A 15781-nucleotide genomic window follows, 5' to 3' on the forward strand; every position below is an offset into this window, starting at 1 on the left:
GAGGACAGACAATTTTTACGCCCTACACACCTCAGCACCTGGCGGTCTCATTCTGTGAGCTTATGTGGCCTACCACTTCGTGGCTGAGCCGTTGTTGCTCCTAAACATTTACACTTCATAATAACTGCATTTACAGTTATACGGGGCAGCTCTAGCAGGAAATTTGACAAACTGACTTGTTGGAAAGGTGGCATCATATGACAGTGGAACGTTGAAAGTTGCTGAGCTCTTCAGTAAGGCTGTTCTACCGCCAATGTGTATCTATGGAGAAGGCTGTGTGCTTGGTTTTATACATCTGTCAGCAACAGGTGTGGCTGAAATAGCCGAATCCACTCATTTAAAGGGGTGTCCACATACTTGTTTCATATGGTGTAGGTAGAGAACATTGAACAGAACAAAGTTATAACTTAATTTTGACAAAAATGCAAATAGAATATGGTAAATATAAATGTTTTGATGTCTCACTGGAGCAACACTTGGTTAAATCTGCCTCTATGTATGACTTATCTACTAACAACTGACTAGTTGTTATTAGATAAGTGACTTAATATTGCTTTATAAATGATTAATTAGGATTCACAGATTTATTGTAAAGACCCCCCCACACACACACACACACATCCACCCAAATACATTCCTATCCAGCCATAAACAACAGATCAAATCTAGTTATAATCCATGTGGATTTGATGGCAGCTGTTGAGTTTGATCAAAATGCAGTCCAATCAATACACATCAAGATTACCCAGGGAGGCTGTCAACAACAGGCCCCAAAACCCCACTGCTCTAGGGAGAGACCCGCATAGATAGTTTACAGCAGCATGAGCTCATGATTGTCTGCCATAGCAATAGTGAAATGAGAAGTGCCCACTATGAAATAACGAATCATGTCTCTCTCTCTCTCTCTCTCTCTCTCTCTCTGAGTGTGTAGGTTCCTTTGTGTGACTCTACCATGGACCACATCCTCTGTTGCCTGCTGGTCCTGGGAACCGCAGTGATGATGGCCCATGCATGCCCTAAATACTGTGTCTGCCAGAACCTATCCGAGTCCCTTGGGACCCTGTGCCCCTCCAAAGGCCTTCTCTTCGTCCCGTTGGACCTCGACCGGCGCACTGTGGAGCTCCGGCTGGGTGGCAACTACATCCTCCGCATCACTCAGCAGGACTTTGCCAACATGACCGACCTGGTGGACCTGACGCTCAGCCGCAACACCATCAGCTACATCCAGCCCTTCTCCTTCGGCGACCTGGAGACCCTGCGTTCCTTACACCTGGACAACAACCGCCTCATGGAGCTGGGTCCAGAGGATCTCCGGGGCCTGGTTAACCTGCAGCACCTCATCCTCAACAACAACCAGCTGGGACGCATCTCAGACAGGACCTTCGAAGACCTGGCCCCCTCCCTGGAGGATCTGGATCTGTCCTACAACAACCTGAGGAGCCTGCCCTGGAACTCAGTCAAGCAGATGGTCTCCCTCCACCAGTTGAGTCTTGATCATAACCTCCTTGACTTTATCCCTGAGGGGACCTTTACTAATCTAGAAAGGTTGGCTCGCCTGGATCTCACCTCCAACCGGCTGCAGAAGCTGCCCCCGGACCCCATCTTCGCCAGGGCACAGGATTTGGTGCTGTTGACCACGCCCTACACCCCTCAGCTGTCCCTTAGCATCGGGGGCAACCCCCTGCATTGTAACTGCGAGGTGCTGTGGCTGCGGCGGCTGGAGAGGGACGACGACCTGGAGACCTGCGCTTCCCCTCCCAGCCTGAAAGGGCGCTACTTCTGGTATGTGAGGGAGGAGGAGTTTGTGTGCGAGCCGCCACTCATCACTCAGCACACTCACAGGATGCTGGTGCTGGAGGGCCAGACGGCCAGCCTGAGGTGCGAGGCTGTTGGAGACCCCACCCCTACCATCCACTGGATGGCCCCCGATGACCGTCTCCTTGGCAACTCATCCCGTACTGCCGTCTACCGCAACGGCACCCTGGAAATCCTCATTACCACCTCCAAGGACTACGGTACCTTCACCTGCATCGCTGCCAACGTGGCTGGAGAGTCCACCGCCTCTGTGGAGCTGTCAATCATCCAGCTGCCCCACCTTAGCAACGGCACCAGTCAAGCCTCGCAGCCCAAGTCCCGCCTCTCAGACATCACAGGCACCACTAGGATCAGCAAGGGGGTTCCTAAGAGCCCGCCTGAGAAAGTGGTCACTGTGTCAGAGGTGACGGCCATTTCAGCTCTGGTTAAGTGGACAGTCAGCAAGGCAGCGCCCAAGGTGAAAATGTTTCAGCTCCAGTACAACTGTTCGGACGACGAAGTCCTCATCTACAGGTAACAAATGCAGACTTTTTTAAACGTTCCATTCATTTTCAGATGAGAAGGTACACCGATAGCTTTGATCTATGAAGTAACAAAATAACAAGTTGTGATATATTGTATGGAGGAGACACTCAATACCAGTGTTGTTTTAACACTCCAGGTTGATTGCCTGAACAGAATTTGTCTCTCACCTTTCACCAAAGATTGATGGAGTACAGTAAACATTGCCTTTTACACTAGACAAAATGCACAGCATCAATAACACTGCCACGTGTACAGAACTTTCAGCCTTTCAAACCGAGTTGTCCATAATAATCGAGCTAATATAGCTCGATCCAAAGTGATCCATCCATCATCCATTGCTTTTGTCTGTCCGTTGAATTGTTCGACAGCGAAACAACTCACTCTCCAATTTTACACTGCCTTTTTTTGCTAAGCGCTGCATGGCCGTTCGGGTCGCTTATGTTTAGTAGGCCATAAGCAAGAGAATTCCATCCCTAAAATCAATGGGTGGATATTCTGTCAATCCAGAGCTATTTGATGAGGCTGAAAATGTATTACTGGAAGCTGATACATTGTAAAGTAGCACATCTCCAAACGACTGTGAAACCAGCCAGAAAGGAAATCCAATTACTTAATGCCATTTAAATCAGTTACTCTGTTAAAACCTTGAGAACGTCAGATCATTTCAGCTGGAGCCTCAGGAGATGTACCCCTTTCGTTATATATTTTATTTTATTTCTCTGTCATCAGTTTTTTCAGTCATTGCCACTACAGTTCGTTATTATAGCGTTTTAGTTTAAAACATTACTTATTTCACTGGAATTGGACGGTAGATTATAAATTGCCATTATAACAGGGATGATTAAAATTATAGTGTAAATCTTGCAACCTATAGTCAGTGTAATCAAACATTTTTAGAATAGGAGGGAATGGCAGCTGTTTTCCGAGCTCCTGACCAATTGTGCTATTTTGTGTATTTCTTTTGCACTGATCTTAACTTTTTTGTTACATAATGTTTCCGCCATCGTTTCCTATGCTTCTGGACATCAGAACAGCGATCACTAAATCGAGGACTTCTACTTCAATGAGTAGGAGGCGAAAGACATAGTGATTATCCTGGACCAGGCCCTAATCCCTGACACTCGAAGGACGTGAAGACGGCTCTATAGGGGCCGGCACACGGGCACCCTGGTGAGAATATGGTGGAGAATTAAAAATGTGAATCTACATTCTCTGTTCTATTGGCGAATGTGCAATCGCTGGAGAATAAACTGGACAAGCACCGTTCGGACATTAAGAAATGTAATATACTATATTTCTCGTAGTCTTGGATGAATAAGGACATGGATACTATACATCTAGCTGGCTTTTCTATGCATCGGCAGGACAGAATGGCAGAGTCCGCTAAGATCAGGTGTGTGTGTCTCTTTGGAAAAATCTGCTGGTGCGCAATCTCTAATATTAAGGAAGTCTCGACGTACTGCTCGCCTGAGATACTATACGTCGTGATAAGCTGTAGACGATACTGTTTACCAAGAAAGCTTTCATCTTTCACAAACTGATGCTGGCATTAAGACCACACTCAACCAACTCTATAAGGGCATATGCAAACAAGAAAACGCTCATCCAGAGGCGGAGCTCCTAGTGGCCGATGATTTTAATGCAAGAAATCTGAAATCCATTTTTATCAGGTATGAAGGTAAGACCCAGATGCAGACCACGTTGAATAAACAATAGTTTAATATTCAGACAGGGGCAGTAAATAGACAGATCAAGGCAGGCAGTAGTCAGTAAACCAGTGGGGCAATGGTACCGGGTGGCAGGCAGGCTCAGAGTAAGGCAGAGATCGGTAAACCAGAGGGGGGCAAAGGTATAGGTCGGCAGGCAGGCTCAGGGTCAGGGGCAGGCATAGTGGTCAGACAGGCGGGCTCGGAGTCAGGACGGGCAAAGGTCAAAACCAGGAGGGCGAGAAAAAGAGAGACTGGAGAAAGCAGGAGCTGAGACACAAAATGCTGGTTGACTTGAACAAAAAAGACGAACTGGCAACAGACAAACAGAGAACACAGGTATAAATATACAGGGTATAATGGGGAAGATGGGCAACACCTGGAGTGGGGTGGAGACTATCACAAAGACAGGTGAAACAAATCAGGGTGTGACAGTTTTACCCCATTTCTACCAGCATGTCACCTGTGCAACTCACACAGACAAAAACTCTAGATCACCTTTACTCCACTCACAGAGATGCATCCAAAGCTCTCCCCCACCCTCCATTCAGCAAATGGGACCATAACTCTATATTCCTGATTCCTGCTTACAAGCAAAAACTGAAATAGGAAGTACCTGTGACACACTCAATACGGAAGTGGTCCAATGAAGCATTGCTACAGGACGCTAAGCTACAGGACTTATCCGATGCCATTGAGGAGTTTACCACATAAGTCACCAGCTTCATTAATAAGTGCATCAACAACGTTATCTCCACAGTGACCATACATACATATCCCAAAAAAAGAAATCCATGGATTATGGGCAACATCCGCAGTGAGCTAAAAACTAGAGCTACCGCTTTCAAGAACCAGGATACTAATCCGGATGCTTATAAGATATCCCGCTACGCCCTCCGAGGAACCATCAAACAGGCAAAGCATCAATACAGGACTAAGATCGAATCCTACTACACCGGCTCTGACACTTGTCGGATGTGGCAGGGCTTGCAAACTCTCACGGATTACAAAGTGAATCCCAGCCATGAGTTGTCCAGCGAGCCTACAAGACGAGCTAAATGCCTTCTATGCTCGCTTCGAGGCAAGCAACACTAAACCATGCATGAGAGCACCAGCTGTTCCGGATGACTGTATGATACATAGCCGATGTGAGTAAGACCTTTTAAACAGGTTAACATTCACAAGGACGCAGGGCCAGATGGATTACCAGGATGTGTCTTCACTGACATTTTCAACCTCTCTATGACCCAGTCTGTAATACCAACATGTTTCAAGCAAACAACAATAGTCCCTGTGCCTAAGAAAGCCAAGGTAACATGTCTAAAGGACTAGCGCCCCATAGCACTCACATCTGTAGCCATGAAATGCTTTGAAAGTCTGGTCATGGCTCACATCAACACAATCATCCCAAAAACCCTGGACCCACTGAAATTTGCATACCGTCCCAACAGATTCCCAGGGGATGCAATCTCTATTGCACTGCCCTTTCCCACCTGGACATAAGTAACACCTATGTGAGAATGCTTTTTATTGACTACAACTCATCATTCAACACCATAGTGCCCTTCAAGCTCATCAATAAGCTAATAAACACCTCCCTCTGCAACTGCATCCTGGACTTCCTGACTGGCTGTCCCCAGGTGGTGAGGGTAGGCAACAACACATCTGTCACGCTGACTCTCAACACGGGGGCCCCACAGGGGTGTGTGCTCAGTCCCCTCCTATACTCCCTGTTAACCCACGACTGGGTGGCCGTGCAAGACTCCAACGCCATCATTACGTTTGCAAACGACACAATGGTGGTAGGCCTGATCACCGATGATGATGAGACAGTAATAATATTACATCATATTTCAGTGTCAAGAAGATAATCTGACCTGAAATCAGATTATCTAATAAAAATAAAACATTAAATATAACTTACAGTTACACGTCAAAAAGTCCGTTACAAAACACACAAGCTGTGTTCCAAAATGTAAAAGTAGAAAGTAGTGTGGTACCAGGACAACAACCTCTCCCTCGACGCGGGCAAGACAAAGGAGCTTATTGCCACAATTCACATCGACAGGGCTGTAGTGGAGGCCGGTCAATAGCTTCAAGTTCCTTACTGTCCACATCATTCAGGACCTATCATGGTCTAAACACACCAGCACAGTTGTGAAGAGGGCATGACAACGCCTCATCCCCCCCTGGAGGCTGAACTGATTTGGCGTGGGCCCTCAGATCCTCAAAAAGTTCTACAGCTGCACCTACAGAGCATTTTGACTGGCTGCATCACCACTTGGCATGGCAACTGCTCGGCATCCAACTACAAGGCGCTACAAAGGGTAATGTGTATGGCCCAGTACATCAATGGGGCCGAACTCCCTGCCATCCAGGACCTCTAATATAAGTAGTTTCAGATGATGACCTTAAGAATTGTCAAAGACTCTAGCCACCCAATTCAGACTGTTCTTTCTGCTACCACTCGGCAAGCGATACCGGAGCACCAAAGTCTGGGACCAAAAGCACCTGAACAGTTTCTACCCCCAAGCCATAAGACTGCTGAGCATTTAATCAAATGATATCTTTATCTTAATTGTTTTGCACATACTCCTTTGCACTGGCTCTATGCACACTCACAAAACTCTCCACACACACTGACACATACTACACTGACACTCCAACACACACACACACACACACACACACACACACACACACACACACACACACACACACACACACACACACACACACACACACACACACACACTCACAGACACAAAACACACACAGCTGCATATTGACACCACACACACACACACACACACACATAGACACATTTTCACACTTCATATACACTATCGTTCAAAGGTTTGGGGTCACTTAGAAATGTCCTTGTTTTTTAAAGAAAAGCACATTTTTTATCAGTTAAAATAACATCAAAGCAATTAGAAATACAGTGTAGACATTGTTAATGTTGTAAATGACTATTGTAGCTGGAAAGAGTTGCAAAGAAAAAGCCATATCTCACCTCCCGGGTGGCACAGTGGTCTAAGGCACTGCATTGTAGTGTTAGCTGTGCCACCAGAGACTCTGGGTTCGAACCCAGGCTCTGTCGCAGCCGGACACGACCGGGAGGTCCATGGGGCGATGCACAATTGGCCTAGCGTCGTCCGGGTTAGGGAGGGTTTGGCCGGTAGGGATATCCTTGTCTCATCGCGCACTAGCAACTCCTGTGGCGCAGTGCACGCTGACCACGTCATTAGGTGTACGGTGTTTCCTCCGACACATTGGTGTGGCTGGCTTCCGGGTTGGATGCGCGCTGTGTTACTTAAGAAGCAGTGCGGCTTGGTAGGATTGTGTTTTGGAGGACGCATGGCTCTCGACCTTCGTCTCTCCCGAGCCAGTACGGGAGTTGTAGCGATGGGACAAGACAGTAACTACTAACAATTGGATACCATGAAATTGGGGAGAAAAAGGGGGTAAAAAAAAGCCATATCTCAGACTGGCCAATTAAAATAATAGATTAAGATGGGCAAAAGAACACAGTCACTGGACAGAGGAACTCTGCCTAGAAGGCCTCATCCCGGAGTCGCCTCTTCATTGTTGATGTTGAGACTGGTGTTTTGCGGGTACTATTTACTGAAGATGCCAGTTGAGGACTTGTGAGGTGTCTGTTTCTCAAACTAGACACTCGAATGTACTTGTCCTCTTGCTTAGTTGTGCACCGGGGCCTCCCACTCCTCTTTCTATTCTGGTTAGAGCCCGTTTGCAATGTTCTGTGAAGGGAGTAGTACACAGCGTTGTACGAGATATTCAGTTTCTTGGCAATTTCTCACATGGAATAACCTTAATTTCTGAGAACAAGAATAGACTGATGAGTTTCAGAAGAAAGGTCTTTGTTTCTGGCCATTGTGAGCCTGTAATCAAACCCACAACTGCTGACACTCCAGATACTCAACTAGTCTAAAGAAGAACAGTTGTATTGCTTCTTTAATCTGAACAACAGTTTTCAGCTGTGATAACATAATTGCGAAAGGGTTTTCTAATGATCAATTAGCCTTTTAAAATTATGAACTTGGATTAGCGAACACAATGTGCCATTGGAACACAGGAGTGATGGTTGCTGATAATGGGCCTCTGTACCCCTACATAGATATTCCATAAAAAATCAGCTGTTTCCAGCAACAATAGTCATTTACAACATTAACAATGTCTACACTGTATTTCTGTTAAATTTAATGTTATTTTAATGGACAAAAATGTGCTTTTATTTTAAAACAAAGACATTTCTAAGTGACCCCAAACTTTTGAATGGCAGCGTACATTGCTGCTGCTCTGTTTATTATATATTGCCTAGTCACTTTTATCCCTACCCACATGCACATACTGAATTACTTCAAATACCTCAACTACCTCATACTCCGGCACATTGACTCGGTACTGTCTACTTTTTAACTCTGCATTTTTTGTAATGGGCTCATAAGTAAGCATTTCCCTGTAAAGTCTACAGCTGTTGTATTCGCCTCATTTGACCAATAATTTTTTATTTGATTTTGATAACAGCAAGTGAGAAAAACAGTCCTTCTTACTCTTCAACACAAATCTCTGACACTCAAAATATGACATGCTTTCTCGTGTCTCTGCCAAACCTAAATCATCAAGGGTAAAATATGTAGTATTGACAAAGGGCTTGGAAGAGAATCAAACAGTATACTGATTTACCATATGGTTTAGGGAAAGATAGAAATAATATGCTGTCTACCCAGAGGATGTATCATCATGAATATGTTAAGGGCATTATGTTTATCCATCAGGATTTTAGAGGTAGAGATGGAAGCCAAGGAAGGTGCTATCTAAAACCTAAAAGGGTTCCATAGGAGAACCCTTTGAAGAACCTTGTTGCTTCCGGATAGAACCCTTTTGGGAACCCTTTTCCACAGACCGTTCTACAAAGAACCAAAAAATTGTTCTCCCTGTAACCAAAAAGGGTTATCCTATGGGGACAGCCAAAGAACCCTTTTGGAACCCTTTTTTCTAAGAGTGTATATGGACATAGTAATGGAAGTTATGTGTGAGATGGGGACATTCAGTGATATTTCAGTTGAATTGCAATGAGGCCCCCCCATATAATGGTTGGATTGTCGCATGTCATGTGATTTAATGCCTGTACTTCTCCTCGGCTTGGAGATGTGCTTCAGAAATGATAGCAAGCACTTGGGGCCACTATTATTGGCTATTAGCTGGAGTTGAAGAGAGTGGTGTGGATCCACGCTCCACTGCTCACGCATCACAAAGAAACATGCTACTTTGATTAGCACTCTCTGTGAGAAACGGTTAATGTGCCTCTTGCCATATAGTACTCAACATCATGTAATGTCAAGATCATTTTCTCCACTCTTTTTACTGTATGTTGTGTAAGCATTAGCCCATAGTACACACAGAAAGGGGGTTCTTGCCCATCTAGAGCCTTTCCCTGAACCCATTTTACATTTCTGTTTGTTGAACTTGAACCTATCCTTAGGCCAAGACATTAATACTTGAGAATGTGGTCTTTTAAATGTGTCCCATTTGGGTACAAGTGAACGGATGACTTCCTGTGTTAGTCATAACGTAATGAAATATTCAGGCAGATCATGATTTTTTTTAAGGGAGGGAGATGGGATCTGGATTTGCATTTTAATGGTGCATTTCAGACAGAAATCTGAGGTAGAGATGGATACATTCGTCTTTTTAAGTTATGATGAATACCTTTCTAACGAATGACTGCTGGCTCTGGACGCTGCTGGGATATTACAGCGTTTACTTTTTCGTTCTTTACTTTCATTTCTGTTTGATCTGGCTTTGGAATTGAGCATTTTTACCGGCGTCTTGGTTTTGTCTTCGCCCAACGTTTTTCATTCAGCTTTTCCCTTTGGATGTTTTTATCTGCTCCACCACGTGTCTGGTAAGGTTGAACGCGTCCTCTCCTACTCAGCCTCCTTACAAAAGCTTCTCCCAAGTGGGTGTGACACCTACTCCCATTGCCTGCTGCACTGCTGCTTGGATCCCACCCGGCGATCTGGGCCCCGTCTGCCCTGGCCTGTGTCCCCCTGTCTGGCACAGGTACCCTAGTCACACTCCCCCTCTCTCCCGAGCTTTCGCTCGCTCACATCGAGCACACACGCACATACGTACATACACACACGCCACAGAATTTTGACTGATCTGAATTTTATGTTGGCTAATTAACTTGTGAATCATATTATTTGAGCTTTACTCAGCAACACTTTAATTAACTAGCATAAGCCTACTATTTATTTATTTTATATTAGACTTTTATAACCTACTGAACTCATAAAGAGCTACTCTCTCACGTTATTTTGTTGGGGCAAGAGACTCTTTGAAGTTACAATGGCTAGCCCCAAACCATTTAACTTTTTTCTTCAGGTTTGTGCAATTTGCTCCATGACCCCTGCACACTTTCTTGACCATGAACTTGCTTGTTCACCTAACCGTGGGACAGGCAATGTTTGTTCCCCAACTCGTGACTCTCTATCGGTTGCATGGTATCTTGGACTCCCATTCCATTCAAACCCCCTCTCGCCAGGCTTTGTATTCATGTTACCTGATGAAATTGCTGTACACTATGATCTTGTTGCCATCTGATGCACATTCAAATATCATAGAAAATCAGCTCTCCCTGTCCTCTGCTGTGCCATGATTGTATTACTGCAGATCATTTCTGGAAATGTGCATGTACACCCTGGCCCGTCTACTGTTAATAGCCCCAAATTTGACTTGTGCTCTGATGATTTCGGCTTCACTGATTTTTGCTCTCGTAAAAGCCTGGGTTTTCTGCACGTTAATACAAGAAGCTTATTATCTAAAATTGGTCAATTGAAAGTGTCGGTTCACAGCTCCAATCCAGATGTGTAGTTAATTACTGGGACATGGTCAAGAAAGTGTTCTCAACACTGATGTAAACCGTTCTAGTAATAACCTTTTTTGGCAAAGTGTCACGTTCCGACCTTAGTTCTTTTATTATGTCTTTGTTTTAGTATGGTCAGGGCGTGAGTTGGGTGGGTTGTCTTATGTTCTTTTTTCTATTGATTTGGGATTGTTCGGCCTGGTATGGTTCTCAATCAGAGGCAGCTGTCAATCGTTGTCCCTGATTGAGAATCATACTTAGGGAGCCTGGTTTCCCTTTTGAGTTGTGGTGTTTATTTTCCGTGTTAGTGTTGGTGCCACACGGGACTGTTTCGGTTTGATTACTTCACGTTTATTGTTTTGTTCAGTGTTCATTACTTTATTAAAAAACATGAACACTTACCACGCTGCGCTTTGGCCCTCACCTTCTTCCACCACAGACGATCGTTACACAATGCAGATCTTCCAAAGGAGGTTTGATTTGCTGGTTTTAAGCATTAAGCATTAAGCTTTCAAATAGCACGTTGTTGACTTTTGCTGGGTGTTATTGTCCACCATCAGCACCGGCCTTGTACCCTACCTGCCTTAAGCTTCCTCCTGGCTCCTTACACTAAGTCACAAATTATCCTACTTCAGTAGGTGACCTAAACTGGGACATGCTTAAACCACCTGACCATGTCTTAAAACAGTGAGACACCCTAAATCTCCCTCATATTATTACCATTCCCACAAGGTATGATTCCAAACAGAATTAAAAACAGGCTCAGCCACTGGTTCGACTGTGATCTGGCAGAGTCACCCCACCTCAAGAACACCATTTGGCTCAGCACATAAAAACTCAAGCTGACTGGCTGTCGTCCAGGCAAATGAGAAATAAGTGCACTCAGGTTATCCGGAAGGCCAAAGTTAGTTACTTTTAAGGAGCAGTTTTCTCTCTGTGGGTCTAACCCCAAGATGTTCTGGAAAACAGTGAAAGACCTGGAGAATAACTTCCTATTTGACTCAGCCATGCCTCCTTGCACATCCAACACTTCGTCATCTCCCAGCCCTTCTAATGCGACTAGCCCTCGATGCTCCTCCCTCTTTTCCCCCTGCCCCGCTACACAGCTTCTCCCTGCAGGTGGTCACTGAGTCTAAGGTGCTAAACGAGCTCCTTAAACAACACAAAAAAACAACATCTGGGTTAGATGGTTCAGATCCTTTCTTCTTTAAGGTTACCTTTCTTCTCTCACCTTTTCAACCTCTCTCACCTCTCTGGGGAGGTTCCCAGTGCTTGGAAGGCAGCCACGGTGCATCCTTTATTTAAAGGGTGAGATAAAGCTGATCCTAACTGTTATAGGTCAATTACTAACTTGCTATGTTTAGCAAAAGTGTTGGAAAATCTTGTCAATAATAATAACTGACTGTCTTTCTTGATCTATAGTCTATAGTATTTTCTCTGGTATGGATGTGTCCCTGCAACCTTAAAGGTCCTAAATGATGTCACCACTGCCCTTGAATCTAAGCAATGTCGTGCTGCTATTTTTGTTGACTTGGCCAAAGCTTATGATACAGTAGACTATTCCATTCTTGTGGGTCTTAAGAAGTAATGCTGTCTCTGAGGGGTCTTTGGCCTGGTTTGCTAATTACCTCTCTCAAAGAGTGCAATGTGTAATGTCAGAACATCTGCTGTCTCAGCCACTGCCTGTCACCAAGGGAATACCCCAAGGCTCGATCCTAGGCCCCACGCTCTTCTCAATTTACATCGACAACATTGCTCAGGCAGTCAGAAGCTCTACTCATCCATTTATATGCAGATGATACAGTATTTGGTGTTAAACACTCTATAACAAAGCTTTCATAAAGTCTAATCATTTTTTTCTCCCCTTAACCTTGCTCTAAACAGCTAGCTCCAAAACAAGGCTCAACTGCAGGCTAAGGTTAAATCTAGGCTTGGTTTCCACTATCGTAATCGCTCCTCTTTCACCCCAGCTGCCAAACTAACCCTGATTCAGATGACCATTCTATCGATGCTAGATTACAGAGACGTAATTTATAGATTGGCAGGTAAGGATGCTCTCGAGCGACTAAATGTTCTTTATCATTCGGCCACCAGATTTTTCACCAATGCTCCTTATAGGACACATCACTGCACTCTATATCAAATCAAATGTATTTAGAAAGCCCTTTTTACATCAGCTGATGTCACAAAGTGCTTATACAGAAACCCAGCCTAAAACCCCAAACAGCAAGCAATGCAGATGTAGAAGTACTTTATACTCCTCTGTAAACTTGCCATCTTTGTATACTCGGCCCAAGACCCACTGTTTGATGCTTATTTATAAAACCCTCTTAGGCCTCACTCCCCCCTATTTGAGATACCTACTGCAACCCTTCATTCTCCACATACAATACCCGTTCTGCCAGTCACATTCTGTTAAAGGTTCCCAAAGCACATACGTCCCTGGATCGCCCCTCTTTTCAGTTCGCCGCAGCTAGCGACTGGAACGAGCTGCAAAAAAACACTAAAACGGGCCGGATTTATCTCCTTCTTTTCAATCAAAGACTCAATCATGGACACTCTTACTGACACTTGTGGCTGCTTCGAGTGATGTATTGTTATCTCAACCTTTTTGCCCTTCATGCTGTTGTCTGTGCCTAACAATGTTTGTACCATGTTTGTGCTGCTGCCATGTTCTGCTGCTGCCATGTTGTGTTGCTACGATGTTGTGTTGCTACGGTGTTGTTGTCATGTTCTGTTGCTCCCATGCTGTGTTGTCATGTGTTGCTGCCATGTTGTGTTGTTGCCTTAGGTCTCTCTTTATGTAGTGTAGTGGGGTCGTGATGTGTGTTTTATCCTATATGTATTTATTTATTTTATTTTTCCCCATCCCTGCAGGAGGCCGTTTCCCTCTTGGTAGACAGTTAGTGTAAATAATAATTTGTTCTTAATTGACTTGTCTAATTAAATAAAGGTTAAACAATTCAAATAAATAAAATTCACTTTGGATTTAGGAACTCCATTTGTGAACATTTTGTGTATTGATGGGCTCATAGCAGGATTCTCTTACATTTGAATAGCCTGGGCTTCCCGAGTGACACAGCGGTCTAAGGCACAGCATTGCAGTGCTGAGTCGACACTACAGACTGTAGGTATTGCAAGAGAGGAAACATGAGTCATTTAGCAAACCACTGCACAGAAGGAATAGTAAAGATGTGAAAAAAAGCCACAAAGCCTTTTGAACCCCTGAGATGAAAGAAACTACAGACTCCAACAGAATAAGTCAATTCTCACATAGACCACTTCCCTTTCGCGATAACGATGGAACTCAGGCCCAACGTCGTCCGGGTTAGGGGAGGGTTCGGCCGGCCGGGATGTCCTTGTCTCATTGTGCTCTAGCGACTCTTTGTGGCGGGCCGGGCAACTCCAAGCTGACTTCGGTCGTCAGTTGGATGGTGTTTCCTCCAACACATTGGTTTGGCTGACTTCTGGGTTAAATGAGCAGTGTGTCGAGAAGCAGTGTGCCTTGGCAGGGTTATGTTTCGGAGAACACATGTCTCTCGACCTTCACCTCTACCTGATCTACCAATTGGACACCACGAAGAAGGGGTGAAAAAATGTAAGATATGAATAGCCTAAGGGACTAGGGTCTGAAACGTAAAAAATATTTTCACATGACTCTCCCCTTGTACTTGAAAAAAATGGCAGCACCCTCCCTCTTCATTGAATTAACCCAAAACAAAGATTACCATCAAATTAGGCATACCTCCAAAGTTGTGGCTTAAGGACAACAAAATCAAGGTATTGAAGTGGCCATCACAAAGCCCTGACCTCAATCCTATAGAAAATTTGTGGGCAGAACTAAAAAAGTGTGTGCGAGCAAGGAGGCCTACAAACCTGACTCAGTTACACCAGCTCTGTCAGGAGGAATGGGCCAAAATTCCCCCACCTTATTGTGGGAAGCTTGTGGAAGGCTACCCAAAATGTTTGACCCAAGTTAAACTATTTAAAGGCAATGCTACCAAATACTAATTGAGTGTATGTGAAATTCTGACCCACTGGGAATGTGGTGAAAGAAATAAAAGCTGAAATAAATCATTCTCTCTACTATTATTCTGACATTTCACATTCTTAAAAAAGTGGTGATCCTACCTGACTTGTAACAGAACAGTCGCTGTTTGCAAATAACTAAATCTGAGACATCATATGACTGATTATAAGCACTGTAGCCTAATTTCAAAAGTTACCTTTCCACCCTAGACAGAGGACTTAAGCAAAAAAAAAAAGTATCCTTAACTGCTGGCTACTCTTCCTGGACGTAATCCAACAAGAGAAGGTCACAAGTGCGTCCCTCAGAGCTGCCTGGGTCTAAATATATTTTCTTTTAAAGAATGTGAATAGGCCTAGATCAACTGATAGCGTCAGAATTGTAGGCCTATTGAATGACTTGCTAGAACAAAACTACAAATTATTACTCGGCTAAAGAACTTTGTAGCTCAGCATCGTAGCTGAATTTCATAGACACAAACTAAAGACATCCCCCATATGGATCAGAGTCACGTCTGTCTTGTGCATTTTTCAGCAAATTTCTAGCATAAACCATTGCGGAGGAAAACATTGTTATAGACAGCTTTATATAATCAGAATTCAAATTCTTAAGCTGAAAAGGGATATGCTTTTTGCTGTTGTCTTTTTCAAAAAGTAGGCTATGGCGTACCCTTACATAGGCCTACCCTCTCAATTTGAGCACTGGTTTTAACAGACCAAACACTTCACGGACACAGGTACACTAAATATACAAAAGTATGTGGAAACCCCTTCAAATGAGTGGATTCAGCGATTTGAGCCACACCTGTTGATG

General features: G+C 44.3%; 1 protein-coding gene across 1 annotated transcript in view; it reads left to right on the forward strand.

The window, feature by feature from the left end:
- LOC112250497 (leucine-rich repeat and fibronectin type-III domain-containing protein 2-like) overlaps positions 1-15781 on the forward strand; it is a 155897-nt gene that overhangs the window by 128325 nt on the left and 11791 nt on the right. Inside the window, exon 5 of the mRNA XM_024420692.2 lies at positions 932-2328. Coding sequence (XP_024276460.1) covers positions 953-2328 — 1376 coding nt within the window. The 5' untranslated portion in view covers positions 932-952. The remainder of the gene's footprint in view (positions 1-931; positions 2329-15781) is intronic.

Source organism: Oncorhynchus tshawytscha, linkage group LG05 (genome assembly GCF_018296145.1).
Source record: "Oncorhynchus tshawytscha isolate Ot180627B linkage group LG05, Otsh_v2.0, whole genome shotgun sequence".
Taxonomy (NCBI): Eukaryota; Metazoa; Chordata; class Actinopteri; order Salmoniformes; family Salmonidae; genus Oncorhynchus; species Oncorhynchus tshawytscha.